The 26,646-nt window shown below is 60.4% G+C and overlaps 2 protein-coding genes across 4 annotated transcripts in view; one reads left to right on the top strand and one right to left on the bottom strand.

The window, feature by feature from the left end:
• The window catches only part of EDC3 (enhancer of mRNA decapping 3), a 128,324-nt gene that overhangs the window by 94,084 nt on the left and 7,594 nt on the right, over positions 1-26,646 (bottom strand). For 2 of the 3 annotated variants that reach the window (XM_070054668.1, XM_070054669.1), the window contains exons 2-3: positions 21,053-21,234; positions 16,956-17,272 (exon numbers count right to left, since the gene is read on the bottom strand). The gene's annotated coding sequence lies outside the window, so the exon portion shown is untranslated. Of the gene's footprint in view, positions 1-16,955; positions 21,021-21,052; positions 21,235-26,646 lie in introns of those variants that run through there. The other variant, XM_070054670.1, reaches the window with a different exon arrangement.
• LOC127482770 (tyrosine-protein kinase CSK) lies at positions 1,333-26,183 on the top strand. The gene is given in 11 exon segments (XM_070054681.1): positions 1,333-1,886; positions 11,880-12,214; positions 12,310-12,422; positions 12,500-12,719; positions 13,281-13,374; positions 13,454-13,519; positions 13,608-13,707; positions 13,795-13,885; positions 14,049-14,122; positions 14,215-14,410; positions 25,030-26,183. Coding segments are annotated over 10 exon segments (1,305 nt in total). The 5' UTR covers positions 1,333-1,886; positions 11,880-11,944; the 3' UTR covers positions 25,111-26,183.

Genomic DNA, 26,646 nt, shown 5'->3' with positions numbered 1-26,646 from the left:
ATCCGCCAGCCCGGTTATCGGTCCATCTCGCCTTCAGAGGAGAGAGAAAGCAGCTAAGCCAGCGCCAGCCCCTCCACCCCCGCCAGCCCCTCCACCCGCTCTTATCTTGCTGAATCTGCACCACCTCTACTCTCGGGAGGGAGGTGCACACCTCATCTTACAAAAGAGGAAACTGGGCCCAGAGACCTTAAGTAACTAGCCCAAGGTCGCACAGCCCCAGGAGGCTGAACTCTGAGAGCTGAACCCAAATCCACACTCTTTCAACATCACCCCGCACCCATCTCTGGGTGCCTCCTCCCAGGGGTCAGAGGGCCAACCTGCCACTCCTCTCGAGGGTGGGGGGGGGGGGCAGGGGCACGGTGGCCTCCAACTCCCAGCATCATAGGTGCTCCCTCTCCCTCCTCTGGGCCCCCAAAGTCTCCATGGCCCCCTCGTGCCTTTGGTCCTTCGGGACTTTGCCAATGAGTCTGGTCCACCAGGGAGAACGCCCATCCTCCTGTCTCCCTACATCAGACCCTGGCTCCAGGGCCAGTTCCCAGAAGGTGCCCGTAAACTCCAGGTCCGCCTGCCCACGACTGAGCCCACTGCCAGCTCCTGCAGCTCCGGGCTGGCCCCCTCCCCGCCCCTCCTCCACGGCGGTGAATGATAACAGCCCGTACTTAACCGAGGGCCCACCACGTGCGCCGGCGGCTGCACGCAAAACAATTTAGACATATTAACTCATTTCCTCTCCACAAACCCCAGAGACGCACAAGCTGTTATTTCCCTCGTTTTATCAAATGCAGAGACAGACAGGTTCAGACACCGGCCCAGGGTCACTCAGCTACTGACCACTTACTCCCTCACTGTCACCTACAGGCTGAGCGTGAAGTCCAAGAGGGTCCCGGGGAGGCTGTCCGGACTCTCCCAGCCCTGTGGCTGCAGGAGCCCAGCTCCCACCGCTGCACCTGGCGCACCACCTCCACCCTTCCATCACCTCCCGCTTGGCGAGCGCCTCTGGGCCCGTCAGTCTGCCGTCCACCCTCCGAGAACCCCCGGACGGCGACCGAGCGGTCCTCCTAGGAGCCCCCCTGGCAGGGCCCGAGGAGCCTGCGCGCACCAAGGAGCGCCCCCTGCGCGAGGCGAGGGCGCGCTCTCCGTACACGGACCCGGGGCCGGCGCGCGGGGGTGCGGCTGGGACGGACCCTCGCACGGCCAGCCCCGCGAGGCCCGGCGCGGACACACCCCCCGCGGTGTCCCCGGCGCCCGACAGGGGGCGCCGCCCGCGCCCCGCCGCGCCGGGCAGGCCCTCGCGCAGGCGCGCTGCGGCGGGCGGAGATCCGGGCCGCGCTTCCTCTCGCCGGGGCCTGCGAGCTTCCTCCCGCGGAGCACGGGCGAGCCGAGGGTGGCCGCCGCCGCCGCCGCGCCCCCCGCGCCCCCCGCCCGCCCGCCGCAGCGCGCGCGCCGCCGCCCCGGGGTCCTGCCGGGCGGGGTCCGAGCGCGCGCGCGCGCGCCGCCGTCGGGGCGTCCGCGGCCGCCGTCCCGCCCGCCCAGCCCTCGCCCGGCCGCCGAGCCCGCGGGGCGTGCAGCCCGCGGCCCCCGGCCCCGATCGAGCGTGCGGGGCGGGCCCCCCGGCCGCCGGCGCGACGTCCGCCCGGCGAGCCTCGGGGCGGCGCGGGGAAGCGGAACTCCGCCGGGCCGCGCGGGCCACATTGTTTGCGCCCCCTTCCGCCGCCGCCTTTCTTCGCGCCCGGCCCGGGCCGCGCGGCCGCCCCCTGCCTCCGCCGGGCCGTGCCGCCGCTCTTTGTGCCGCTCCCCCGGGGACCCCCGCCCCGCCCCTGCCCGCCGGCCGCACGGAGCGTCCCGCAGGCCGCTGATGCCGCCCGGACCGCAGTGCCCCGCCAGAGGTGAGTGCCCGGCTGCCTGCGGCGGGGGGCGCGCGCGGGGGTGGCCCGTCCCGCTCCCGTGGCCGCCGCCGCCGCCGCGTCCACTCCCCACCCCCCACCGCCTGGGGCGCCCCATCGTTGTCGGGTTCGAATTCTCCCGGGAGCCACTGTCAGAAGCCGGCCGGGAGGGAGGGAGGGAGGGACCGCCTGCAGCCCCACAGGGCTTGTCGGGCCCCCAGCTCCGGACAGTGGAGCTCTGGGTGGGTAGGGGGTCGGAGGCCCCCCCCCCGGGAGGGGAAGAGCATCGGTGTGGGCCGGAGCCTTTGCAGGTGCCCTGGCCTGCTTGCTCCTGACCCCTGCCTTGGTCCGGGCCGGAAGCCCCAGTGGACCCCTGAGTTCTGCCGGAGACCCAGGTCCAGGGCCTGAACCTGTCACTCTCAGAGATCTCTGACCCTTGGGTGGGGACATGGGCAGGGCTTGGGTCTTGGGTGGAGGTGACACCAGGCCATAGCCGTGCCTCCACCTCCTGCCACCTGGCTCGGCCCATTCTCCCAGGTTCCTCAGGGCCGGGGCCAGGTGTCAGGAAGGGGTGTGTCCAGCCACCAGAGCCTGGGAGCTTAACTGGGGCTCCCTTGTCGGCCTGCGGGGACCTGAGGCTCAGCAGGGCAGAGAGGGGGACAGCTGCCCCTGGCCTCTGGTGGAACGATGAGGCGGGCAGTGCTTGCCCCCAGCTCAGAGGCCGGGGCTGCTGCTGGTGGGGGGAAGCCCTGGGTGCACCCTCGCCCACTAAGGACGCAGGCCCAGCCCCAGGGGGCCTTGTGGGGTGAGCACGTGCTCCCCTGCGGAGGGCGAGAGGGGGCTTCCGGCCCAGCCCTGAGATTTCCCCCTGGTGCTTGGGGCTGGGTGCCCCCTGCAGGGGATGAGTTCTGAGGGGTGGGGGGTCAGCCCCCACCCAGGCCTCCCCACGCCTCCAGCGGCTCTGTCTGTGCAGGAGCCTGAGAGCCCCCTCCCCGTTGGCAGCGCCTTGGCATGGGAACTCTGGGGGAGCGGGAACACCTGAGGGGCCAGGCCCTGGGGGTCCCAGCAGAGGAGGGAGGGTGTGGGGGGCCGCCCTTGATTTAGGGTTCTGCCAGTTGCTGGGACACACACAGAGGAGACCTGGCCAGGTCCTGGAGCCGGAGCCTGCCTGGAGAGGCCTGGGGGGTTTTGAGGGGCAGGCCAGGGCCCCCGCCTGTGTGGAGAGGACGGCTTCGGGATGTGGTTTCTGTTCGGTGACCTCGGGGCCGCCCTGGCTCTCAGAAGTGGCCGCTCTTCCCTCTGCGTTGCACCAGGAGCCTCCTGCCTCCGCCGAGGCCGAGCCACGCGTGGTGCCCCCGAGCCCGAGAGGGAGAGGGGCCCGGTTCAGTGCCCCCGCCCCGGAGTGGAGCCGGCAGAGCCTGGGGCCGGTGGCGGGTGCAGCTCTGTGCCATGCCTCTTGAGGACTTTCGGAACCCTGACACGTGTCCCCAAAGGGCAGAGGCGTTGAGTCTGGGGAAGAGGCCACAGAGCGGCGTCCCCACGGGTCTATGCCGTGGCAGAAGTGGCCCAGGCGCCTGGGCCCGAGTGGGGGTCAGGTGGGGTCCGCGGAGGCGGTTCTGGGGTCACTGTACAAAAGTTACGGGTGTGCTAGTTTTCCCAACTTAGAAAGCAACAACCAGCACCAAAGCCAAGCAGAAAGACTTAGAAAACAGCAGAAATCCCCCAAGCTTTCCTGGGGGGCCGCAGGCCTCGTCCGCCGGCCACTGCTGATGCTGCGTTTGAGCGTTTTCCCAGGGGGCCTCGCGCTCCGGGAAACTTTGCCTCAGAAAGCTGCAGAGGGCCGCGGGCACCTCGGGCCAGGCCTGTGCGGTGCCGCCCCTCTGTCCCTGGGGTCATCCCTGTGTGTCCCAAGAACAGCCAAGAGAGGAGCTGGGCGACGCGGGTGCCAGGCCCGGCCACGCCACGTCGGCCAGAGTGGATGGACAATGGACAGGTCCCTGACCCCCGGAGCCAGGGTCCTTTATGTAATGGGGATGCTGGCACAGCCCGTTTGCTCTCCTCACCCCTCACGAGGAGGGGGTGCAGGGAGGGCCCCAGTCATGGGCAGAGGTGGGGGGGTCCCTACCCAGAGAGCCCCCTCCAGCCGGAGGGTCTGGGCTACTTTGGCCAGTGCCCTGCCCAGCTCGCCTGCCTTCCCCTCCCCGTCACCCTGCGATTGGCTGGCCCAGGCCCGGGGCTGGCCCTGGGGAGACGGCCGCTGGTTGGTGTCCGGCCTGACCCCACCCATCAGCCTTCCGGCCTCGCAGCATCCGAGCTGAGTGCCCAGTGGCCTCCTGCCTCCTGGCTTGGGCGAGGCCAGCGCAGCCCTCCCTTGGACACAGACGCCTCCTGAGCCTGAGGCTCAGACAAGGATCCGGGCACCTCCACGGCCCCACCCTGCCAGCCTGGTCTTCCCAGCCTGTCCCAAGGCCGAGGGGCCGACTGTGGGGGCGGCCGCCTCCTCCTCCTCCTCCACAGGTGTGCCTCACCTGAGTGTGCGGGTGAGGGAGGCGGCGGCCAGCCTCTGCCTGGCCTTCCCTGGGCCCGAGACCCCGTAGCCGCACGGGAGCTAACCCAGGCAGGGTCCCACGGGCAGGTGCGTGCGGGACCTGCACCCTGGCTGCCAGGCTTTGGCTTCCGGCTTGGTGCAAGGGAAGCGGGCATCGCTGCCGCCCTCCGGCCTCACGGCTCGGGCTGCGGTGAGGTCACAGGGTGGGGTCCACCCCAAGACGCTGGCCTGGCTGCCGCGAGCCCTCTGGGTATTTCTCAGTTCCCTCTGCCCTCATCGGGGACAGGATGGGTGGAGGAGAGGGCCGCCCCCCACGCCCAGCAGGGAGCACTCCCTCCTCCCTCCCCTCTCGGTCCCTTCATCCAAGGGCTGGAAATAGAATCCGCTAACTAATGATTAAAGTCAAATTCAGACCTAAAAATAAAGAGCTGGGGAAGGAGAAGCGGTGTGCTCCCTGCGTGGCTGGGGTGAGGCCGCCCGGCCTGAGGCTCAGGGGGGTGCCACCAATTGGGGGTGTGCCTCGATTGGGCACCAGGCAGCTTGCACCGCCCGCTGGGCGTAGCCTGTACCCGTCCATCAGGCAGATTGGCAGAGAGGTGCCCACTTCCCCCTCCCAGGGAAACTGAGGCCCAGGGTTTGTCCAGCACAGCACAGCCTGCCCTTGGGCCACCTCGGTTTCTCTTCCTGGTTTTGAGGTGCAGTGAGGACAGCTCTGCACCCCCTCCGACCGCAGCTTCCCGCCGCCGCCCTCCCCTTCCGGGTCTGTGAGCGAGCAGAAGAGAGGCCGCCGCGCCCCCACGCTCCTGCGCTCTGCTGGCCTTGCGGTCGGTTGCTGGGGTGGAAACCTGGGTGTGCTGTGACCCACCACGCTGCCTGCCTGGCAGCCCGGGATCTGCCCGGCCGCGGGCGCCTGTGCCTGTCCATGCTGCAGGGACACAGGAGGTTGGGACCAGCTCCCCCGCTGGCCAGTGGTGTCACTTGGCGGGGCGGGGGCTTGTGGTTCCAACTTCCTGGCAGGGCTGGTGGGGGCTCAGAAGCTGGGGAGCCACGAGGGCCAGAGCAACCTGGAGGACTTCCTGGCAGGGGAGGGGCCCATGCAAATAAGGGAGCAGGGTGGGAACAGAGCTTCATGTGTGGCGCTCCTCTGGTTGCTGTGTGGCCCTGGGCCAGCTCCAGGCCTCTCTGTGCAAGGCCAGGGGGTCTGCACGGAGCCCGAAGTGGGCGCCAGCGGCTCTGTGCTTCTCGGAGCAGAGGCCGGGGCAGACCCCCATCCGTGCCTGCCGGTCATCAGGTACCCCCTGTGCTGCCCAAGGAAACGTGGGAGGAGAGGCCTGCGGAGCCCAGCTCCCTGCGCTGCGTTTCCTGGGACCCTCCGGGGCCGCGCCGGGTGGGGGCAGCTGCCCTGGTTCCTGTGCTGCTGGGGGAGGGCGTTGCTAAGCCCCCCTGTCCCGCCAGCGGCACTGCGCCACCTCCAGGCCGCCAGCTCTGCCGGTCCCAGTTCTGAAATGAGGAGGCCAGGAATCTGGGGGCTCTGGGCCACAGTCTCCTGTGGCTGGGAGACTTCGGGGTGAGGGCCAGGGACGCTGCAGGACTTGGAAAATGTCTTGGGAGGTCAGGGCCCAGTGGCTTTTATGCAAATGTAGGCAAATGAGGATGCAAAGGCCACAGCCTGTGCTGCTGGGGTGGGGGCCGCCGAGGCTTGGGTGAGGGCCCTTGGGAGGCCCACAGTCCCCGTTGCCCGCGCCTGTAGGTAATTAGGTTCCTGAGCGGTAATTAGAAACCTTTCTGGGCCAGTCGGCTGCCGCGGTGGGGGGCGGGGGGGGGGAGGAGGCGGCTCCCCATCGGCCGCCTCTGCCCAAACCGCTAGACAGGGTTCCGGTCCCACTGAGTCACTAGGGCAGGGGAAAAGACGTCGCGCTGCTGTAATCCGGTTTTTAGCGTTTTTCAGCCATTTTCCCCTGGGGCCAGGGGTGCTGAAGGCCGAGGGTCCCAGAGTGGGGTTGGCAGCGGGCGATGGAGCAGAAGCGGGTGTCTTCCCGTCCTGCCTGCGGACGCCCAGGGAGGTGATGGCGTCGCCACGGGTCCTGTGTGCGATTCCACTGCTGCCCAACCTTGAGATGCCTGGGCCTGGGCCGCTGGGGTCCGCGGGACTCCACGGCTGCTCCGCCTGCCTCGTGCGTGCGGCCCGGGGTGTCAGGTGACCCGCGCAGGACATCTCACTGCCGCCCAACCAGCCCGGCTGCTGGGCTCCGCCACAGGTGCGCTGCCCTTCCCCAGGGCGTGCCGGGATCCCACACTTCATTCTGTCGTGGCTGTCCCGTGGGCTGCAGGACACTTGCAGCCAGGCCTAGCGCCTCTGTGGGGCGCCGGCACCCCCGCCCCTTCTTCCTGGAAGTCCCCCGGGCTGCCCTGCTCTCTGCTCGGTCTGTCACAGCACTGAGCGGACTGGCGACAGGCGGGAGGCCGGGTCCTCGCTCTGGTTCTGTTGGGTGCCCTCCCGGCTCACCACGCGTGATGCTGGGCGCACGGGGCGGCTCCCTAGCACTGCCCAGAGCCTGGGAAGGCTGGGCCCTTCCTGTTGCTGACCCCGCCCCCCCCAGAGTCCAGCTGGGTCCGGTGGCTGCCATAGCGTCTCTAGGGGCTGCGGCTCTGCGTCCCCCGGTCCCTGTACACTTCCCCTTTTAGTGGGTATTTTTAGCTGGGTGTAAACACTTGGCAAAGGCTCCCACGCCCCTTGAAGCAGTGGCGTTTGGGTGAGGGGGGCAGGGAGAGGGCAGCCTGGGAGTTCCTGGCCCCAATTCCTCCCTCGTCCTCCCCTGCCCGGCGGTCTGGGCTCCCGAGAAAGGCCTGCCTGGGGCTGTGGCCACTGACCTCAGCGCCTGGGCACAATGCCCAGCCTGTTCCCGGGACCCCGGCACAAGGGCTGCTGGGAGCAGAGTTTGGGGCAGGAAGTCAGTGAAGAGCTCACCCCGCCACATCCCAGGGCCCTGTCCCTGAGCCGCGTGGGGGTGGGGAGGCAGCTGCTGTCCCAGTGGGGTTAAATATAGCCTGTCCCTTACGGGACCCTGGTGTGGCGCGGCCGGCCCGCCCGCCTCCCTGTTTGTTCATTCATTCGTTCAGCGTCTGCAGGCGCTGGGGCTGCAGCTGTGATGAGCTCCCTGCGCCCCAGCTGAGCCGGGGAACCAGGGAGGCCTCCCGTGAGCCAGCTTTTAAAATGTGGCTGGTTTGCTACTGGAGGGAGGTAATGGATACATGTGGTTTAAAAAAAGACGAAACAGGAAATAGTGCAGTTAAAAAGCAAATGTCCCTTAAACTTCACCCCTCTCTGCTGCCACTTCCTGTAGCAAGCCCGGTGTCGGACATGGCTGGTGGGGCCCGCGGCGGGGGAGGTGGCCACCTGCCACTCCAGCACCCCACAGGGGCAGAGGTTTGAGTCCCGGCCGCCCCACTTCCCATCCAGCTCTCTGCTATGGCCTGGGAAAGCAGTAGAAGGTGGCCCAAGTGCTTGGGCTCCTGCACCCGCATGGGAGACCCGGAAGAAGCTCCTGGCTCCTGGTTTCAGATTGGTGCAGCTCTGGCCGTTGCGGCCATCTTGGAGGTGAACCAGTGGATGGAAGTCCTCTCTCTGTCTCTGCCTTTCAAATGGATAAATAAATCTTTAAAAAAAAAAAAAAGCTGGTAGCAGCAGAGGACTTCAAAAAGTTCATAGAAAAAGGAAATAAAAGTAAGCTTATTAAAAAAACTGTGGTTTTTAGGATTTGGTTGCACCAATATAAACTTATCTTGAATGTTTTTTTCCACAGCTGCTTTGAAGTAGCATCGTATGAGCTGCATCTAGCCTTTTTATTTATTTATTTGTATTTGTGTGTTTGAAAGGTAGCGCAACAAAGAGAAAGAGACAGAGATCTTCCATCCCCTAGTTCGCTCTCCAGATGCCCACAATGGCGACAACCAGGCCAGGCGGAAGCTGGGAGCCTGGAACCCCACCCAGGTCTGCCTCGTGGGTGCAGGGGCCCAGGCAGGTGGGCGGGGCCCTCGTCTGCCTCGTCAGGTGGGAAGCAGGGTTCCCGGTCTCCAGGGCGTTAGCATCGCAGGAGCCGGCCTGCCTGTGTCTGCAGTGGCCTGCTGGGATCCGTGGTGACTGTCCAGGACTCCCTGCCTCCTGGCGAGGCACGGATGGTGAGGCCTTCTGGGAAGTGGCCCCCTGCTTGCACCTGGCCTCCCCGTGCCCTCCGGCTGCTTGCACGTCTCGGAGATGAGTCTGCCGGTGCCTTGTGGGTGCTCTGGGCAGCATCGCCCTGCCGTGTTGTGCAGCGAAGAAAAGCCTGCCTGTTCAGGACGGGTGCGACATTTTGAATATATTTGATCTACAGCTAGTGGGATCCAGCGAAGGGTGTGCATGTTTATTTATTTCCATTTTACTTGAAAGGCAAGAGGGAGGCCGGCGTGCGGCTCACTAGGCTAATCCTCCGCCTTGCGGCGCCGGCACACCAGGTTCTAGTCCCGGTTGGGGCGCCGGATTCTGTCCCGGTTGCCCCTCTTCCAGGCCAGCTCTCTGCTGTGGCCAGGGAGGGCAGTGGAGGATGGCCCAAGTGCTTGGGCCCTGCACCCCATGGGAGACCAGGAGAAGCACCTGGCTCCTGCCATCGGATCAGCGCAGTGCGCCAGCCGTGGCGGCCATTGGAGGGTGAACAAATGTTAGGAAAACCTTTCTCTCTCTCTCTAACTCTGCCTGTTCAAAAAAAAAAAAAAAAAGCAAGAGGGAGAGAGATCGTCCATCCACAGGGTCCCCGGATTCCTCCAACAACTGGGGTTCGAGCAGGCTGACACAAGAACCCCAGCTGGATCTCCCCTCGTGGTGGCAGGAGCCCGAGCACTTGGGCCGTCACCTGCTGCGTGTGCCTCAGCAGGAACTGGGTCAGAAGTGAGTCAGAACTCAAACCCCAGCTCTCAGGCAGGGACGCAGGTGTCCAAGCAGGGTCGTGTCTCTCTCTCTTTTTTTTTTTTTTTTTTTTTTTTGAAAGAGTTACAGATTGACAGAGGTAGAGAGAGAAAGAGATCTTCCATCTGTTGGTTCACTCCCCCCAAATGGCTGCAACAGCCAGGGCTGAGCCAGGGCGAAGTCAGGAGCCAGCAGCTTCTTTGGGGTCTCCCACGTGGGCCATCTTCCACTCCTTTCCCAGGCCATCAGCAAGGAGCTGGATCAAAAACGGAGCAGCCAGGACTCGAACCGGCACCCACACGGGCTGCTGGCCCTGCAGGGCGTGGCTTTACCCGCTATGCCACAGTGCCAGCCCCATCTCAGCTGTTGTGCCAAATGCCCGCCCCTGCGTGTGTATTTTCCTGGTGCTTTGTTTCGCTGCAGTGTGACTGTTAACCCATCCGTCGTGTGCCACCGTCACAGCTCTGGACACCGGCCGTAATTCCACACCAGTGCCCTCCCCCTGTGGTCCTGTTTTCCCTCAATCAAGGATCCACTTTAGGATCACTCATTGAACCTCGTTTGCATATTTCTTTAGTATCCGATTTAACCTAGAACAGTCTAGAACGTGCTCCCACCTTTGGGCGGGGGGTGGTGGTGGTGGTGGTAACGTTTAGTGATGTTGGAGTCTGGAGTCGGTTGCTTGTGGTCCCCTCGGACTGTGGCTTCCTGGCTGGGGCGGGTTGGACAGAAGGAGCAGTGCACGGCCGGTGCCACACAGCGGGGGCCCGGCTCGGCCCCTGGCTGTTACCGCTGAGCCCCGCTGCCTGGCGCAGGCGGCCGCCGGTCTCCCTGCTGTGAAGCCTGGGCCCGTGTGCCACCGTCGTCCTTCAGTGGCTCCTGTTGCCTTTGGCTGTCCGCACCCTGGGCAGCAGCTGGAGCTGTGCAGGCCACCTGCCCTCCCGGGAGCAGTCTTGTACCCCAAGGTTGGGGGGAAGGGGTGGGCCCCGGGAGGTCACGTGACAGAACTCAGCGCCCAGGGAGGAGGCCTGGGTCTGCAGCCTCCCACCTGGCAGGGGAGGGGCTTCCCCTCTGGGCATCCTCCTAGAGCCTGCCGTCTCCGGAGTCATCACCGGCCGGCGATGGAGGGGTGGCCTGGGCCGGGGCCACGCGGGCCTCTCCTGTAAGCTGGGAGTAACGACAGCCCCCGCCACAGCCGGCAGGGTGCCGCGGATCCGCACGTGCCAAGGACCGGGCCTGGCACAGACCCCGCGCCCGGCACCCGGGCCTGCCATTATTTCTGTTATTATCATCCAGGCCGTGGGGAGGCGGCGGTGGCAGCTGTGGGCCGGAAGCAGTGTTTGCAAACTGACAGCTGGGGGTGACTGGCAGCTTGCAGCCTGCACGCTTCCCGGTGGCGGTGCACTTGGGGAAGGGTGGGGGAGGGGCGAGCTGGCAGGGCCCCGCTCAGAAGGGCCTTCTGGCTGCACCCCACCCCCGTTCAAGTGGGAGCCCCAGTATAAGGTGGAGTGAGGAGCTCACAGCTCTCCCGTACCGTGCAGGGCCCTCCTGTGCTGGGGGCTCAGTCGTCCTCCTCGGGCCTTCTTGTCCCTGTCGAGGGGTTGGGGTGGACGGGCTGGCCTCGGGACCGAGGGGCCAGGAGTGCTCGGGGGAAGGGAGCCCTTCTGTGGCCGGGCGCTGAAGGGTTAATCCACCCGCCACTCCACAGCCTGCGGCAGGGGTCCCGGCCCCCCTTGCTGGTGCAGGACCTGGGACTCACAAGGGGGGGGGTCACTGGCCCCCACGCGCCCTAGGAGGAGGAGCCGGGTCGGAAGCTCCCCTCTGCCTGTCCGTGACCCTGGGGCTGAGGCTGGACGTGGCCGTGTCCCGGGCTCCCGCTGGCTCCCAAGGCCGTGTGCTGTCCTGCTGGGGCCCCAGCCCTGGCTGCTCGCATCAGCACTGTCCCACGTGACGGGGGAGGCTGTCCCAGCAGCAGCAGCGGGCAGGGCTCCGGCCGAGCCTCGATCCCTGGGCGCCGCGAGGCCTCCATCTCGCCTGCCTCAGGGCCGGTTTCTCTGTGTTCGCTGCGGCATGGTCTCCCTGCTGTGCCTACCCCGCTGCTGGCCGCGCCCCTCCGCCCATCTCGGGGACGCTGTCTCCCGGCGCAGACCCACCTCTGTCTGCGGGGGCAGAGGCTGGGCACGCGTGTCGGTGAAAGACCCGCGTGGGCTGAGGGCCTGCATGACCTGGGCTTCACGGCTCCTTCCCTGCCTCGGAGCCGCGCGGGCCGGGTGTGCTGACCGGCGGCGGCTCCACTGCCGCTGCCCCACAGAGGCCGGCCTAAGGTCGGCAGCCCCCTTGATCCTCGGGTTCCCCGGCTGCTGGCCGGGCGGGAAGAGCCGGCCCCAGGTCCCCAGAGTGGGAGCGTCAGCCTGTGTCATCTGCACGCAGGGACGGGCCCAAGTCTCAGGGGCTGGGTGGGGGCCGTCTGCGCACGGCCCCGCTCCATCGTCCCTTCTCCCCGCAGCTCTGATGGTACCAGGCGACAGGCCGGCCTTGCTGTGACTCGGGGACACCAGCTCTCCTGAGACCATGTCGGCGATACAGGTAGCGGGAGGCAGGGGCCCCGCATGGGCTGTCCGTCAGGGCTTAGGGCGGCGGAAGGGGCACCTCATCCCTGCTTGCAGAGGCTGTGACCTGGATGGAGGGCGTGTGGGTGAGAGGGTCCCGGCCGCCGCCCCCCTGCAGGCCGCCTGGCCCTCGGGCACGGAGTGCATCGCCAAGTACAGCTTCCACGGCACCGCCGAGCAGGACCTACCCTTCTGCAAAGGAGACGTGCTCACCATCGTGGCCGTCACCAAGGTAGACGGGGACCCCCCGCCCCGGGCTGCCCCTGGGTCTCAGCCCCCCCGTGGGGCCGGCAGAGCCTGAGAGGCTGTGGGCCGCCTTCTCCCCAGGACCCCAACTGGTACAAAGCCAAGAACAAGGTGGGCCGTGAGGGCATCATCCCCGCCAACTACGTCCAGAAGCGAGAGGGCGTGAAGGCGGGCACCAAGCTCAGCCTCATGCCGTGAGTACCCTGGGAGGGAGGAGGCGCCGGGCTCCGCCCCCTCGGGCCACCGTGACCCCCAGGCCTCCCCCCACCAGCTGGTTCCACGGCAAGATCACGCGGGAGCAGGCCGAGCGGCTCCTGTACCCGCCGGAGACGGGCCTGTTCCTGGTGCGGGAGAGCACCAACTACCCCGGGGACTACACGCTGTGCGTGAGCTGCGACGGCAAGGTGGAGCACTACCGCATCATGTACCACGCCAGCAAGCTCAGCATCGACGAGGAGGTGTACTTCGAGAACCTCATGCAGCTGGTGGAGGTGAGCCGGCCGGCGGGCGCCCACACACAGGCCGCCTTGGGCCGTGGGCGCGGGAGTCCAGGGGCCCTGCTGCTCTCACGCCTGACCCCGCGGGGCAGCCGCGGTGGGGGCGGGGGAGACAGGTGCAGAGTAGTGAGCAGTCCAGGGCCCGGCGGACGGACCCAGAGACCGGGGTCTCACAGGCACTCACAGAGCGGCGGCCCTCGGGGCGGCCCAGGCTCCTGCACCTGCCCGGGCAGTGCCCACGCAGCCCCACAGCCGCGGGCAGCCGCCCTGCCCGTACTCCCTGGCCTGGTGTGGCCTGACCAGGGAGGGGAGGGTCGCTGAGCGCACCTGGCTGGAGCTTGGTGTCCGGACACAGCCGGGGTTCAGGCCCGGAATGGTAGCAACCGCCAGGTGTGGAGCGGTCCGGGGAACAGGCCACGTGTCAGGGGCTGGGCTTGTCAGAAATGGGGCGCCCTCCCCCATCACAGCCAAGCCGGGCTGGGCGGGACCGGCCTCTGGCGCCCTCTGGTGGCGAGCGCTGGGCGTTGCGTGAGCGCCCTGGCCTGCCCTCCCCAGCACTACACCTCGGACGCCGATGGACTCTGCACGCGCCTCATCAAACCAAAGGTCATGGAGGGCACGGTGGCCGCCCAGGACGAGTTCTACCGCAGTAAGTGCCCCCAGCCCGTGGCCGTCCCGGAGGCTCGGGACCCACAGGCCCGCCTCCAGCCCTCACGCCCTCCCCGCAGGTGGCTGGGCGCTCAACATGAAAGAGCTGAAACTGTTGCAGACCATCGGGAAGGGGGAGTTCTGAGGTGAGGGGAGGGGCTGGGGGCGGGGCCGGAGGCGGGGGGCGGGGCCGGGGACCAGGGACCAGGGCGTCAGCGCCTCTGCTCTCCGCAGACGTGATGCTGGGCGATTACCGGGGCAACAAAGTGGCCGTGAAGTGCATCAAGAGCGACGCCACGGCCCAGGCCTTCCTGGCTGAAGCCTCGGTCATGACGTGAGTCCCGCGGGCGGGCGGGCGGGCGGGGGTGGCGGCCAGGGCGGGGGCGGGGCGGGGCGGACTCTGACGCCCCCTCCGCCGCAGGCAACTGCGGCACAGTAACCTGGTGCAGCTTCTGGGCGTGATCGTGGAGGAGAAGGGCGGGCTCTACATCGTCACCGAGTACATGGCCAAGGTGGGCCCCCCACACACACCCTGACCTGGGACCAGTGGCCGCCCCATCCCAGCCTCCCCGTGCCCCTCCGCGGAGTGGGGACCATGAGCGAGCAGTGGGAGGTGCAGGGCGTGGTCCTGGGGGCGGGGCTGACCCCGGGTCCTGAGTGTCCGCTGCCCCGCAGGGGAGCCTGGTGGACTACCTGCGGTCGCGCGGCCGCTCGGTGCTGGGCGGCGACTGCCTCCTCAAGTTCTCGCTGTGAGTGCGGCCGCCCCCGGGGGCGGGGGGCTCAGGGGAGCAGGACCCCAGCCCGCCCCGGCGCCCCTGAGCCCCGCCCGTGCTGCCCGCAGAGACGTGTGCGAGGCCATGGAGTACCTGGAAGGCAACAACTTTGTGCACCGAGACCTGGCCGCCCGCAACGTGCTGGTGTCCGAGGACAACATGGCCAAGGTCAGCGACTTCGGCCTCACCAAGGAGGCCTCCAGCACCCAGGACACGGGCAAGCTGCTGGTCAAGTGGACGGCCCCCGAGGCCCTGCGGGAGAAGGTGGGGCGGCAGGGCGGCGCGCGGGCCACCCCCACCCCACGCAGGCACGCGGGCCCCACCCACACCCACACCTATACCTTCGAGCTTGGCATCAGTGCCCATTCTCCTTCCTGTGCCAAAGGGATGGGACGTTAGGAAATATTAACTTACTTCTATAAAAAAAATTATTTGAAAGGCAGCATTAGAGGGGAGCAGGGGGGGAGGGGGAGGGGGAGGGAGAACAATCTTCCATCTGCTGGTTCACTCCCCAGATAGCTGCAACATCTGGGGCTGGGCCAGGCTGAAGCCAGGAGTCCAGAGCTGCTTCTGGGTGTCCCACATGGGTGCAGGGGCCCAAGCACTTAGGTGACCTTTCGCTGCTTTCCCAAGCACATTAGCAGGGAGATGGTGGGAAGTGGAACAGCCAGGTCTCGAACTGGGATGCCCGATCTGCAGGTGGAGGCTTAACCTGCTATGCCACAACGTTGGTCACCCTCCCCCCCCCCCTTTTTAATATTTATTTATTTATTTACTTGAAAGGCAGAGTTGTATGAAGACAGGAGAGGCAGAGAGAGTGAGAGAGAGGTCTTCCATCTGCTGGGTCATTCCCCAATTGATCACAACGGCCGGAGCTGCGTCAATCCGAAGCCAGGAGCCAGGAGCTTCTTCCGGGTCTCCCTCGCAGGTGCAGGGGCCCAAGGACTTGGGCCGTCTTTTACTACTTTCCCAGGCACAGCAGAGAGCTGGATGAGAAGTGGAGCAGCCGGGACATGAACAGGCGCCCATATGGGATGCTGGCCCTGCAGACGTTGGCTTTACCTACTATGCCACAGCGCCAGCCCCACTGGTCTCTTTTTAAAAAAAAATATTTATTTATTTAAAAGGCAGAGAGAGAAAGACAAACAGATCACCCATTTACTGGTTCATTCCCCAAATGTTCACAATAACCTGGGCTGGGCCAGGCTAAAAGTGAGAGACAGGAACTCAACTCAGGTCTCAGGGGGTGGCACTGTGGCAGTGTTGCTATGTTCCTGCTTGTAATGCCACCATCCCCTATCAGAGGGCTGGTACAAATACCAGTTGTTCTGCTTCCGCTCCAGCTCCCTGCTAATGTACTTGGGAAGGCAGAAGCAGATGGCTCACATGCTTGGGCCCCTTCCAGGTATGTGTTAAGACCTGGATGGAATTCTTGGCTTCTGGGATTATCCTGGCCCAGACCTGGCTGTTGTGGCCATTTGGGGAGTGACCCAGAAAATAAAAGACTGGTCTCTCCCTCTCTCTCTCTGGCTTTCATTTTTTTAAGATTTATTTTATTGGCCAGCGCTGTGGCTCACTTGGTTAATCCTCCGCTTGTGGCGCCAACATCCAATATGGGCGCCGGTTCTAGTCCCAGCTGCTCCTCTTCCAGTCCAGCTCTCTGCTGTGGCCTGGGAGTACAGTGGAGGATGGCCCAAGTGCTTGGGCCCTGCATGCGCATGGAAGACCGGGAAGAAGCACCTGGCTCCTGGCTTCGGATCAGTGCAGTTCTGGCTGTAGCAGCCATTTGGCAGATGAACCAACGGAAGGAAGACCTTTCTCTCTGTCTCTCTCTCTCTCACTGTCTGTAACTCTACCTGTCAAAAAAAAAAAAAAAAAAAAAAGGATTTATTTTATTTACTTGAAAGGCATAGTTACAGAAGAGAAGCAGGAGAGACAGAAACCTTCCATCCACTGGTTCACTCCCCGAATGGCCACAACCACTGGGGCTGAACCAGGCTGAAATGAGTAACCAGGTGCTTCATCTGGGTCTTCACATGGTGGAGGGGCCAAAGCACTCGGGCCGTCCTCCACTCCCTCCCAGCACATTCGCAGGGAGCTGGGTCAGAAGTGGAGCAGCCAGGACTCCAACTCCACCCTTATGGGATGCTGGAGTTTCAAGTAGCAGTTTAACCCACTATGCCACAATGCCGGCCCCCTCTGCCTTTCAAACAATTTTTTTTAATCCAAGTCTCCCACATAAATGTAAAGACACAAGTAGTTGAGACATCACCTGCTGCCTCCCAAGGTGCAATCAGTGGGAAGCTGAATCAGGAACAGAGCTGGGAGTCACACCCAAGCACTGGGACATGGGATGCAGATGTCCCAAGCAGCGTCTTCAGTGATGGGCCAAATGCCTGGCCCAGGACATTTTAAATTGTCAGTGTGTCAGACAAGGGATCACAGAGATGTGGGGCCAGGCGCCTCCTCTCCTCTGAGGACCCAGCCAATCCACTCCAGAATCTCAACAGCCCGCGTGCACTTCAGCTCAGACCTGGCCCACCACGGCCGAGTCTCGGTGGACTCTGGGCACATCTGACAGCTCCCGAGGAGGGAGGTGACGCGGGGGCAGGGCCGGGAAGCTCGCGCTTGTCTTGAACAGCTTATTTCCTTCCCCGTAACATCTGCAGTGAGAGAACCACGCTGTGTTCTGTGAGGCTCTGCCAGCTCCCTTTCCATCAGAACAATAAAGGCCCTGTCAGCGAGCAGCAGGGAGAGCAGAGCCCTGGAGCGTCTCATTAAGGAGAAAGAGCAACTCGGCCCTACTTACAGGAGTTGTGCCGGCGCCGGAAACTCTTGGACTGGCTCAGGGATTCCACGTGCCTGTCCACGTAGCTCCTGGAGCAGTGCTGCTGGGGCGAGACAGTGGCGTCCTGGCTCCTCATGTCTGTCCTTCTGGGGATGGTCTGGGGGGCACTGCTGGAAGAGGTCGGCTTCTTGACCAGCTTGCCTGTGCCGTTCTGGTTGATGCCCACTTGGTACCCCACACCAGAGGGACCTAATTCTGGCTGATGAAGGTCTCCAGAATTCTGGCTCTCTCCAAGACCTGGTATCTCCAGAATTTTTAATTCTGTAATGTCACCTGCCCTGAAATAAACAAGAGGATCCAAGTCTCAGAATTCTAATCGTGGTAAGAAACAAAAGAAAAGGCCCCACTGGTCAGGACTGCTGTGCAGCGGGTTCTGACGCACTAGGAGAGGAGACAGGGCTCAGCTAGGAACACTCAGCTGGCACGGCACTGGTCTCTCAAGAGACACTGGCAGAGCCGGCACTGTGGCACAGCGGGTAAAGCTGCCACCTGCAGTGCCAGCATCCCATATGGGCGCCGTTTCGAGTCCTGGCTGCTCCTCTTCTGATCCAGCTCTCTGCTGTGGCCTGGGAAAGCAATAGAAGATAGCCCAAGTGCTTGGGCCCCTGCTCCTGCGTGGGAGACCTGAAGAAGCTCCTGGCTTCGGATCAGCCCAGCTCCAGCCATTTGTTGCAGCCATTTGGGGAGTAAACCAGTGGATGGAAGATTTCTGTCTCTGCCTTGGCCTCTCTGTAAATCTGCCTTTAAATAAATAAATCTTAAAAAAAAAAGAGAGAGAGAGAGAGAGAGAGAGAGGGAGGGGCACTGGCTTGTCCCAGTAACATTCATTCCCTTGCTCACCAACAGGCATACAGAGAGCACTCACGGCTACGTGGTGAGCCCTGGGCTAGGAACAGGCTACCGAGATGAAAACCACTGTGCACCCACAAGGCGCTTGCTCACAGTCGGGTCAGGGGAGAAGACTCAACACATCAATCAAAAGCAGAACGGGCTATGGCAGAGTGTGCTCAGGGACCACAGAACCAGAAGTAAAACACTGAAGTCAGCTGGGGAGGTGGAGGCAACACGTGAGCTCAGTCTGGGCGGGGGTGAGGGGATGGAGCTGGCCAAGCAGACAACGGGGGAGAAAGGTTTCTCAGGCAGAGACTGCAAACATGGCCATGGGAGGAACTGTGACCGTGACCGTGTCACTCAAAGGGAGGACGCATGGCTCTCAGGAATGAGGCTGCAGGGACAACCAGGGACCAGACAGGATCTCGCTGAGTTTCTCCTCCCACTGGCTATAGTGAGACAGAGAAACTAGAGGCAGAGGCACTAAGGAGACCAAGCAAGAAAGAGGAGATGAACCAGGTGAGCGACAAGGAGACGGGAGAATGGGCAACGCGGCATTTTCACAGGATTCAGCAACCACCTAAATGTGAGGATTAAAGAGGACGAGTCTACTATGACTCCGAAATTCTAACTTGGGTGAAAGGCAGACCTTTGGAAGGAGAAATCTACAGTTAAGCATGATGAGTTCAGCTCAGAAAACTGAAGTCCAGCTACCCTGCGTATTTCCAGGTGGAAGTGACCAGGGACAGAGCGTCTCGAGCTCCGACAGGGGTTGTGCTGAGCCCTTGCTGACGCACAAGGAGGCACCCACAAGACTGTCCAGGAACACAGACAGAGGAAGGAACCCACGACGGAACAGGAAGTCACCAATCTTAACAGGTGGTCTGGGGCTGGTGTTACGGCATAGTGGGCAAAGCCACCGCCCACAGCGCTAGCCTCCCAAGTGGGTGCTAGTTCACGTCCCAGCTCCAATCCAGCTCTCTGCTAGTGCACCTGGGAAAGCAGCAGAGGATGGCCCAAGCGCCTGAGCCCCTGCTACCCACATGGAGACTCGTATGGAGCGCCTGGCTCCAGCCTGGCCCAGCACTGATCATTGTGGCCACCTGGGAAGTGACCAACAGATGAGTGCTCTGAGTTTCAAATGAGTAAATAAATCTTTAAAAAAAAAAAAAAAGAAGAAGAAAAAGAACCTTTAAATAAAAAGCCTCTATGTAAAGGAACAGAGGAACACAAAGAATACAGGGAAAGAAAACCCAACGTGATGGCACAGACTGCAGAGAGGGTGCTTCAGAGTTAAGGAGGCAGGCGCTTGGCACAGTGCTTAAGACACTGCCTGCTGGAGCTGGCACTGTGGCGCAGCAGGTTAACGCCCTGGCCTGAAGAACCAGCATCCCATATGGGCGCCAGTTCAAGACCCAGCTGCTCCACTTCCAATCCAGCTCTCTCCTATGGCCTGGGAAAGTAGTGGAACTTGGCCCAAGTCTTTGGGCCCCTGCACCCACGTGGGAGACCCTGAAGAAGCTCCTGGCTCCTGGCTTCGGATCGGCGCACCTCCAGCCATTGTGGCCAATTGGATAGTGAACCAATGGATGGAAGACCTCTCTTTCTCTGCCTCTCCTCTCTCCGTGTAACTCTTTCAAATAAAACAAATCTTTTTTTTAAAAAAAAGACACTGTTTGTGATGCAGCGGTGCCATACTGGAGCGCCGTCTCCATTCTCCATTCCAGCTTCCTGCTTACGTGCACCTTAGGGGACAGCAGGTGATGGCTCATGTACGCAGGTCCTTGCCGCTCATGTGGGAGACCCAGACTGAGTTCCTGGTCTTGGCTTCCACCCGACACAGCCCCAGCTATTGAGAGCATTTAGATTAATGAGCCAGCAGGTGGGAGATCCATCTAAATGTCTGCCTTTCATACTTGAATCTATCTCTCCTTTTTAAAAAGGAAAAGTACGTTCAGACAGGATTAGAACCAAGACTAAAGCGGGCGGTTAGGGCGCTGCAACCCTGACAGCAGCTACTCCCTAAGATGATAAAGTCAGCTAGCAGCTGCCAAGGGCAGGAGGCGCTGGAGAGCGAAGGCAGACTGCTCTGCTCTGCAAAGGACTGTGGGTAAAAAGGGAAGGGGACAGACAGGCAAAACCTGACAGCCAAAGCCAGGTCAGGGCAAAGAGAGTGTTACCATGGGAGCAGCCCGGGAATGAGAATGCAGGAGAAAGGAGCCAGAAAGGCCAGAGCTGAAGACGCACAGCCATGTAAGGTCAGCCCTGCACACAGTGGGAGTGGGTGTACCCACGGGAGAGGTTATGTGTGGCAGGTGTGGGGAAGGGGAGTGCTCAGCAAATCAAGAAAGCTCCTACCCCACAGCCTCCCTCTCCTTTTCAGGTACGTAAGAACAGGATCTGGGGCAGACGCCATGTGCAGTAGGCTAATCCTCCGCCTGCGGCACCGGCATCCTATATGGGTGCCGGTTCTAGTCCCGGTTGCTCCTCTTCTAGTCCAGCTCTCGGCTGTGGCCTGGGAAGGCAGTGGAGGGTGGCCCAAGTGCTTGGGACCCTGCACCTGCATGGGAGACCAGGGAGGAGCATCTGGCTCCTGGCTTTGGATCAGTGCAGCTCCGGCTGTTGCAGCCATCTGGGGAGTGAACCAACGGAAGAAGACCTCTCTGTTTCTCCTTCTGTCTGTAACTCTACCTCTCAAATAAATAAATAAAATCTTTAAAAAAAAAAAAAAAAAAAAAAAAAAAAACAGGACCTGCCTGCACCAAACCGGTGAACACAGGCGAGTGAAGGCACAAGTCCAGTCGAGATTCACCAGCAAATACTGAGAAAAGGCCCTGCTCATCCCTGGGGGCTTCAGCCAAGGTTACAATACGCACTGGGGATGCACCATGACACAAACCTACACACAGAGGCACACGTACACGGGGAGAAAGCTAACAAAGATCCCAAATACAAAATTTAGAAACCATAAACGAAAAAAAAAAGTTGCTCTGAATTTGACCCATTTAAATACTACTGCACACTGACAGTTAAGTAAAGTTCCGCAAACCCCTAATCGTTAGCTGAAAGCCAGAGTCGCAGCTGAACCAGATGGCAGCTGAGGTCAAGACCCAAGACCGCAGGCGCTCCCGCCTGACAAGGCCCTGGGAAGGGGGTTCTGGCAGCCAGACCCCCTCCCACTCAACAGAGCACCAGGCCAGGCGGGGGAGATCTGTCGGGACACTCACCTGAAGGTGACTTCGGGCACAAGACACTTCACCCCGTTGTGGAAGGGCCGCGTGAGAGAAATCGTCTGGCTGACCTGATCCACGGCGGACACTCTGCCCTGGTAGACACCCAGGCTCTCGCCACAGCTGATGGACACGATGCTGCCCAGCCAGTCAGTAGCCATGCTGCCGATGCCGGGGCACTGTGAAGAGAGGCAACGATTCAGTGCACCAAGGGACGGATTTTCCATTAAATTCAGACAGAAGATACTACGGCAGGCTCTGTGTCAAACACTGCTTAACTATACACACTCTGTCACATCCTTAACTGAGGTGATAGAGCACAAAAACAACCGGTACAACTGCTTCCAGCAGGAGCATGCGGGCTTTTTTTAAAGACAGACTTTATTTATTTATTTATTTATTTATTTGAAAGGCAGAGTTACAGAGAGGCAGAGGCAGAGGCAGAGAGAGATCTTCCACCTGCTGGTTCACTCTCCAAATGGCCGCAACAGATCTGAAGCCAGGAGCCAAGAGCTTCTTCTGGGTCTCCCATACGGGTGCAGGGGCCCAAGCACTTGGGCCATCTTCTATTGCTTTCCCAGGCCACAGCAGAGAGCTGGATTGGAAGTGGAGCAGCCGGGACTTGAACCGGTGCCCGTATGGGATGCCAGCACTGCAAACAGCGGCTTTACCCACTACAACACAGCACAAGCCCCAAGAGCACACATATCAATAAGCAAGGTTAGGGGGCCAGCACCGTGGCGCACTAGGTTAATCCTCTTCCTGCAGCGCAGGCATTCCATGTGGGTGCCGGTTCTAGTCCTGGCCGCTCCTCTTCCGAATCAGCTCTCTGCTATGGCCTGGGAAAGCAATGGAAGATGGCCCAAGTCCTTGGGCCCCTGCACCCATGTGAGAGACCTCAAAGAAGCTTCTGGCTCCTGGCTTCAGAATGGTGCAGATGTGGCCACTGCGGCCATCTAGGGAGTGAAACAGTGGATGGAAGACCTCTCTCTCTCTAACTCTTTCAAATAAATAAAATCTTAAAAAAAAATATATATATATATATATTGGTCTGGTGCCATGGCGCAGGTTAATCTTCCGCCTGTTGTGCCAGCATCCCATATGGGCGCCGGTTCTAGTTCCAGCTGCTCCTCTTCTAATCCAGCTCTCTGCTGTGGCCTGAGAAGGCAGTGGAAGACGGCCCAAGTGCTTGGGCCCCTGCACCCTCGTGGGGGACCAGGCAGAAGCACCTTGCTCCAGGCTTCAGATCAGCGCAGCTCCGGCCGTTGCAGCCATTTGGAGAATAAACCAATGGATGGAAGACTTTTCTCTCTGTCTCTCGCTCTCACTGTCTGTAACTCTACCTCTCAAATAAATAAAATCTTAAAAAAATAATAACACTGTTTGTCTACCCACATCCCATATTAGAGCGCCTGGGTTCACGTTCTGACTCTGCGTCTGATTCCAGCTTCCTGCTGATGCAAACCCTGCTGGTGCCCTAGGTACACGGGTCCCTACTGCTCATGCTGAAGGCTGAATGAGTTCCCAGTGCCTGGCCCCAGCCTGGCCCCGCCTCGGCTGTCGACTGCACTTGGAAAGTGAACCAGCAGATGGAAGCTGTCTCCCTCCCAGCCCTTCAAAATAAATCAATAACAGTGGTAACACCAAGTGCTAGCCAAGGACACAGAAAAACTGTCAGGCCTAAGTTCCTAATGGGAACGGTAAATGGTGCAGCCATTCTGGAAGACAATTTGGTGACTCACAAAAAATCCAAACCCACAGCTCTTGTGTGACCCAGTGTGGGGAGCAACTGGGAGCAACTCGAACTAGACTGTTACTGGAATTAAGACTTATTCTATGCATATGCTCTCCCACAATATGGCGCTGAGAAGGGAGAAACAGCTTCTACACAGCTGCCTCCAGTTCGACCAATAACCTGCAGGAGCTGATCCTGCTCCTGATTGGAGGAGAGCAGCGTACTCGGCGTGTGGGTAGCAGAGTTGGGATTGGTGGAAGAGGACTATAAAGGAGGAGAGAGACAACATGCACCGGGAACATCTAAGGGGAACACCTGTGCAGCCCCCGAGAGAGCCGGCCGGCGGTGTGCCGCTCCCCCGTGGAAGTGGGGAAAAGCGGCAGGGGGAACCGCCCTTCCACGGAGGTGGAAGGGTCGGTAGCCAACCCGGGAAGAACCAGCAGCAAACCCGGGGAGGGCCGAGCAGACGAAAGAACAGCGCAGGGTCCTGTGTCGTTCCTCCACGAAGAGGGGGAGCGACAACCCAGCAACTACACTCATGGGTCATGCACCCAGAGAAAGGAAGACAGACGCTCACACAAAAACCCGTACCATACACAAGTGCTAGTATCAGGTTTACTTGCACCAGCAGCAAACTGCAAACAACCCAGACAATCTTTGACTGGTCAATCAATAATCTGCTGTATATCCATGTAGTGGGGGCAGGTGGAAAGCGCCGACCCCTCCAGAAGTTACATGCTACAAGATTCCATTCATGCAACACTTTAGAAAAGACAAAGCTGTGAGATGGAGAGCAGGGGGCCAGTCTTGTGGCGTGCAGGTTAGGCCGGTGCCTGAGACATCAACATCCTGTATCACAGTGCCGGCTCTGAGTCCCCACCACTCTGCTTCCAATCCAGCTTCCTGCTACTGTGCCTGGGAAGACAGCAGGGTGACGGCCCACGTAGTCAGGCCCCTGCTGCCCACGTGAGAGACCTGGATGGAGCTATAATCTGACTTCAGCCTGGCCCAGTGGTGACAGCCATGAGGAGTGAACCAGGGGATGGGAGAGCTCTTTCTCGGTCTCACTCTCTCTTTAGGTTGCTCTGCCTTTCAAATAAATACGTCTTTGAGAAAAAAATAATGGAGAACACATGCGTGGTTCCAGGATCAAGGAGGGGTAAGCTGATGCTGCTGAGGAGGGCAAGGGGAGGGGCCCTGTGGTAAGGAAGTGTCCTGCAGCTGGACCACACCAATGTCAACACACCAGCAGTGACCCTGTGACAGCCTTGCAGGAAGTGCCCAGTGGGGGAAACGGCAGAATATATGGGACCTCTGTGTATTACTTTTATTATTATTTATTAGACAGAGTTATTGACAGAGAGAGAGACAGAGAGAAAGGTCTTCCTTCCGCTGGTTCATCCCCCAATTGGCCACTATGGCTGGCACTGCACCGATCCGAAGCCAGGAGCCAGGCACTTCCTCCTGGTCTCCCGTGGGGTGCAGGGCCCAAGCACTTGGGCCATCCTCCACTGCCTTCCCGGGCCACAGCAGAGAGCTGGAGTGGAAGAGGGGCAGCTGGTACTAGAATCGGCGCCCATATGGGATGCCGGCACCGCAGGCGGAGGATTAACCAAATGAGCCATGGCGCCGGACCCTGTGTATTACTTCTTATAACTGCATATGGTTCTATCAGTATCTCAAAATAAAGCTTAATTTAAAAGAATCGGGGCTGGCGCTGTGGCGTAATGGGCTAAGTCTCTGCCTGCAGTGTCAGCATCCCATATGGGTGCCAGTTCATGTCCCAGCTGCTCCACTTCCGATCCAGCTCTCTGCTGCGGCCTGGGAAAGCAGTAGAAGATGGCCCAAGTAGTTGGGCCCCAGCACCCATGTGGGAGACCTGGAGGAACTCTTGGCTTCAGATCAGCACAGCTCCAGCCATTGTGGCCACCTGGGGAGTGAAACAGTAGACAGAAGGCCTCTCTCTGTAACTACCTCTCAAATAAATCTTTAAAAGTGAACAAATAATCAATGTCTTCCATCATTACATTAACAAAATACATGAGGAAATCATATGTGGTCACCAAATGCAGGCAGTGTAAAATCCAACACCCATCTATGATATGTGGAGGGCATGGAGGCTAGTGTCTACAAAGCAATGACAGCTAACATCATACTTTATGGTGAAATACTGAACGCGTTCCCTCCAAGCAAGCATCTGCTCTCTGACCACGTGTGCTTCCATTTAACATCACTGCAGATCCCCACCAGTGCAATACAACACGACACAAAAAGCCTCAGCACTGGGAAGGAGAAGGCGAACGGTCCACATCTGCAATGACATGATTATGGAATACCCAAGAACGCTGAGAAACAAGTCTCACTCCAAGAATGAGCTCGCAAGACCACAACACAAGCTCGATGCAGAAAAACCAGCTGGACTCCATATAACAGCAACAGACAACACCGGGAACTGAGAACACAACAGGGTTTTAGAAACACAGAATGCCTGGGAATAAGTCTGATGAGCTGCGGGAACTCTACGAGGAAAGCGAGCAAGGACTGCTGGGAAGCAGGAGGTGTCTACCTAGGCGGAGAGACGCATTCCACCTTCAGACGAAAGGATTCAGTGAGGTGCTGCCAACTCTCCCAGAATGACGTATGCATCAATACAAACTGTGAACCAAAATAAACTGGAAAGCTGATTCTAAAATATACAGAAAGGCAAAGTCTGCCGAGTAGTCGAATCAAGAAAATGGAAAACAAAGATGTCTGACCTATCACATTTCACGTTACAGAAATCATGACACTTCCCCCACCCTAACTATTCTCCAGGCATGACGGCCCCTGCCTTGCTCTCAAACCCACTGGAGCTGCTCTTCGAGAACTACGAACCAGGTATCTCCAGAACGTTCTCCTCTCCTCCACTCGGGGACTAGAAGCTCCTTACCGCCTCAAAGACACCTTCCCTGGCTGCTCAGCACCGCCCTCCAACACCTCTCCTCAACTTGTCGGTTCACAGTGTGCGGCACACTACCAGAAGAGGGCAAAGGACCTTATCTGTCTTGTTCAGCCAGTAAGAGCACCCAGAATATAAGAGGAACTCAATTCAGGGATTTAATCAATGAGTGAAGCTAGACACAGCAAATGTGACAGAAGTTAGCCACTCAAAGTCTGTAGTATCTATTTATACCTAAATGCCTTGGCTCTTCTTGAAAATGGTTCTAAAAATACAGCACTTTTAAAGCATCCTCCGCGTGAAATCCTATACAAGAAATGAAATCAACACCTCTGGAATCACGGAAGTCAGGAAATAGAAGTTGAAATAAACCTAACATACACGCTGAGCACAAAGGAAACACCGCTGCTTTCCGTGACTCCTGCAAAAAAGAAATAAAATACTTTTCAAGCATTTTTTTTTTCTTTTTTTCTTTTTTTCTTTTTTTTTTTTTTTTTTTGACAGGTAGAGTTGTAGACAGTGAGAGAGACACAGAGAGAAAGGTCTTCCTTCCATTGGTTCACCCCCCAAATGGCCACTACGGTCGGTGCTGTGCTGATCGGAAGCCAGGAGCCAGGTGCCTCTCCTGGTCTCCCATGGGGTGCAGGGCCCAAGCACTTGGGCCGTCCTCCACTGCACTCCCTGGCCACAGCAGAGAGTTGGCCTGGAAGAGGGGCAACCAGGACAGAATCCGGTGTCCATATGGGATGCCAGCGCTGCAGGCGGAGGATTAACCTAGTGAGCCGCGGAGCCGGCCCTCAAGCTGTTTTCAAATACAAATTTCAGACATATGCCTACATAAAATGTTAAGTCTAAAAGAAGCAAAAAGAGCAAAAAAAAAAAAAAAAAAAAAGCGCATGAAAATTCGATAAAAAGAAC

Source organism: Oryctolagus cuniculus, chromosome 12, assembly GCF_964237555.1.
Source record: "Oryctolagus cuniculus chromosome 12, mOryCun1.1, whole genome shotgun sequence".
Classification (NCBI taxonomy): Eukaryota; Metazoa; Chordata; class Mammalia; order Lagomorpha; family Leporidae; genus Oryctolagus; species Oryctolagus cuniculus.
The sequence above is the reverse complement of the archived record's forward strand: the minus strand, read 5'-3'. Positions and strand labels throughout refer to the sequence as shown.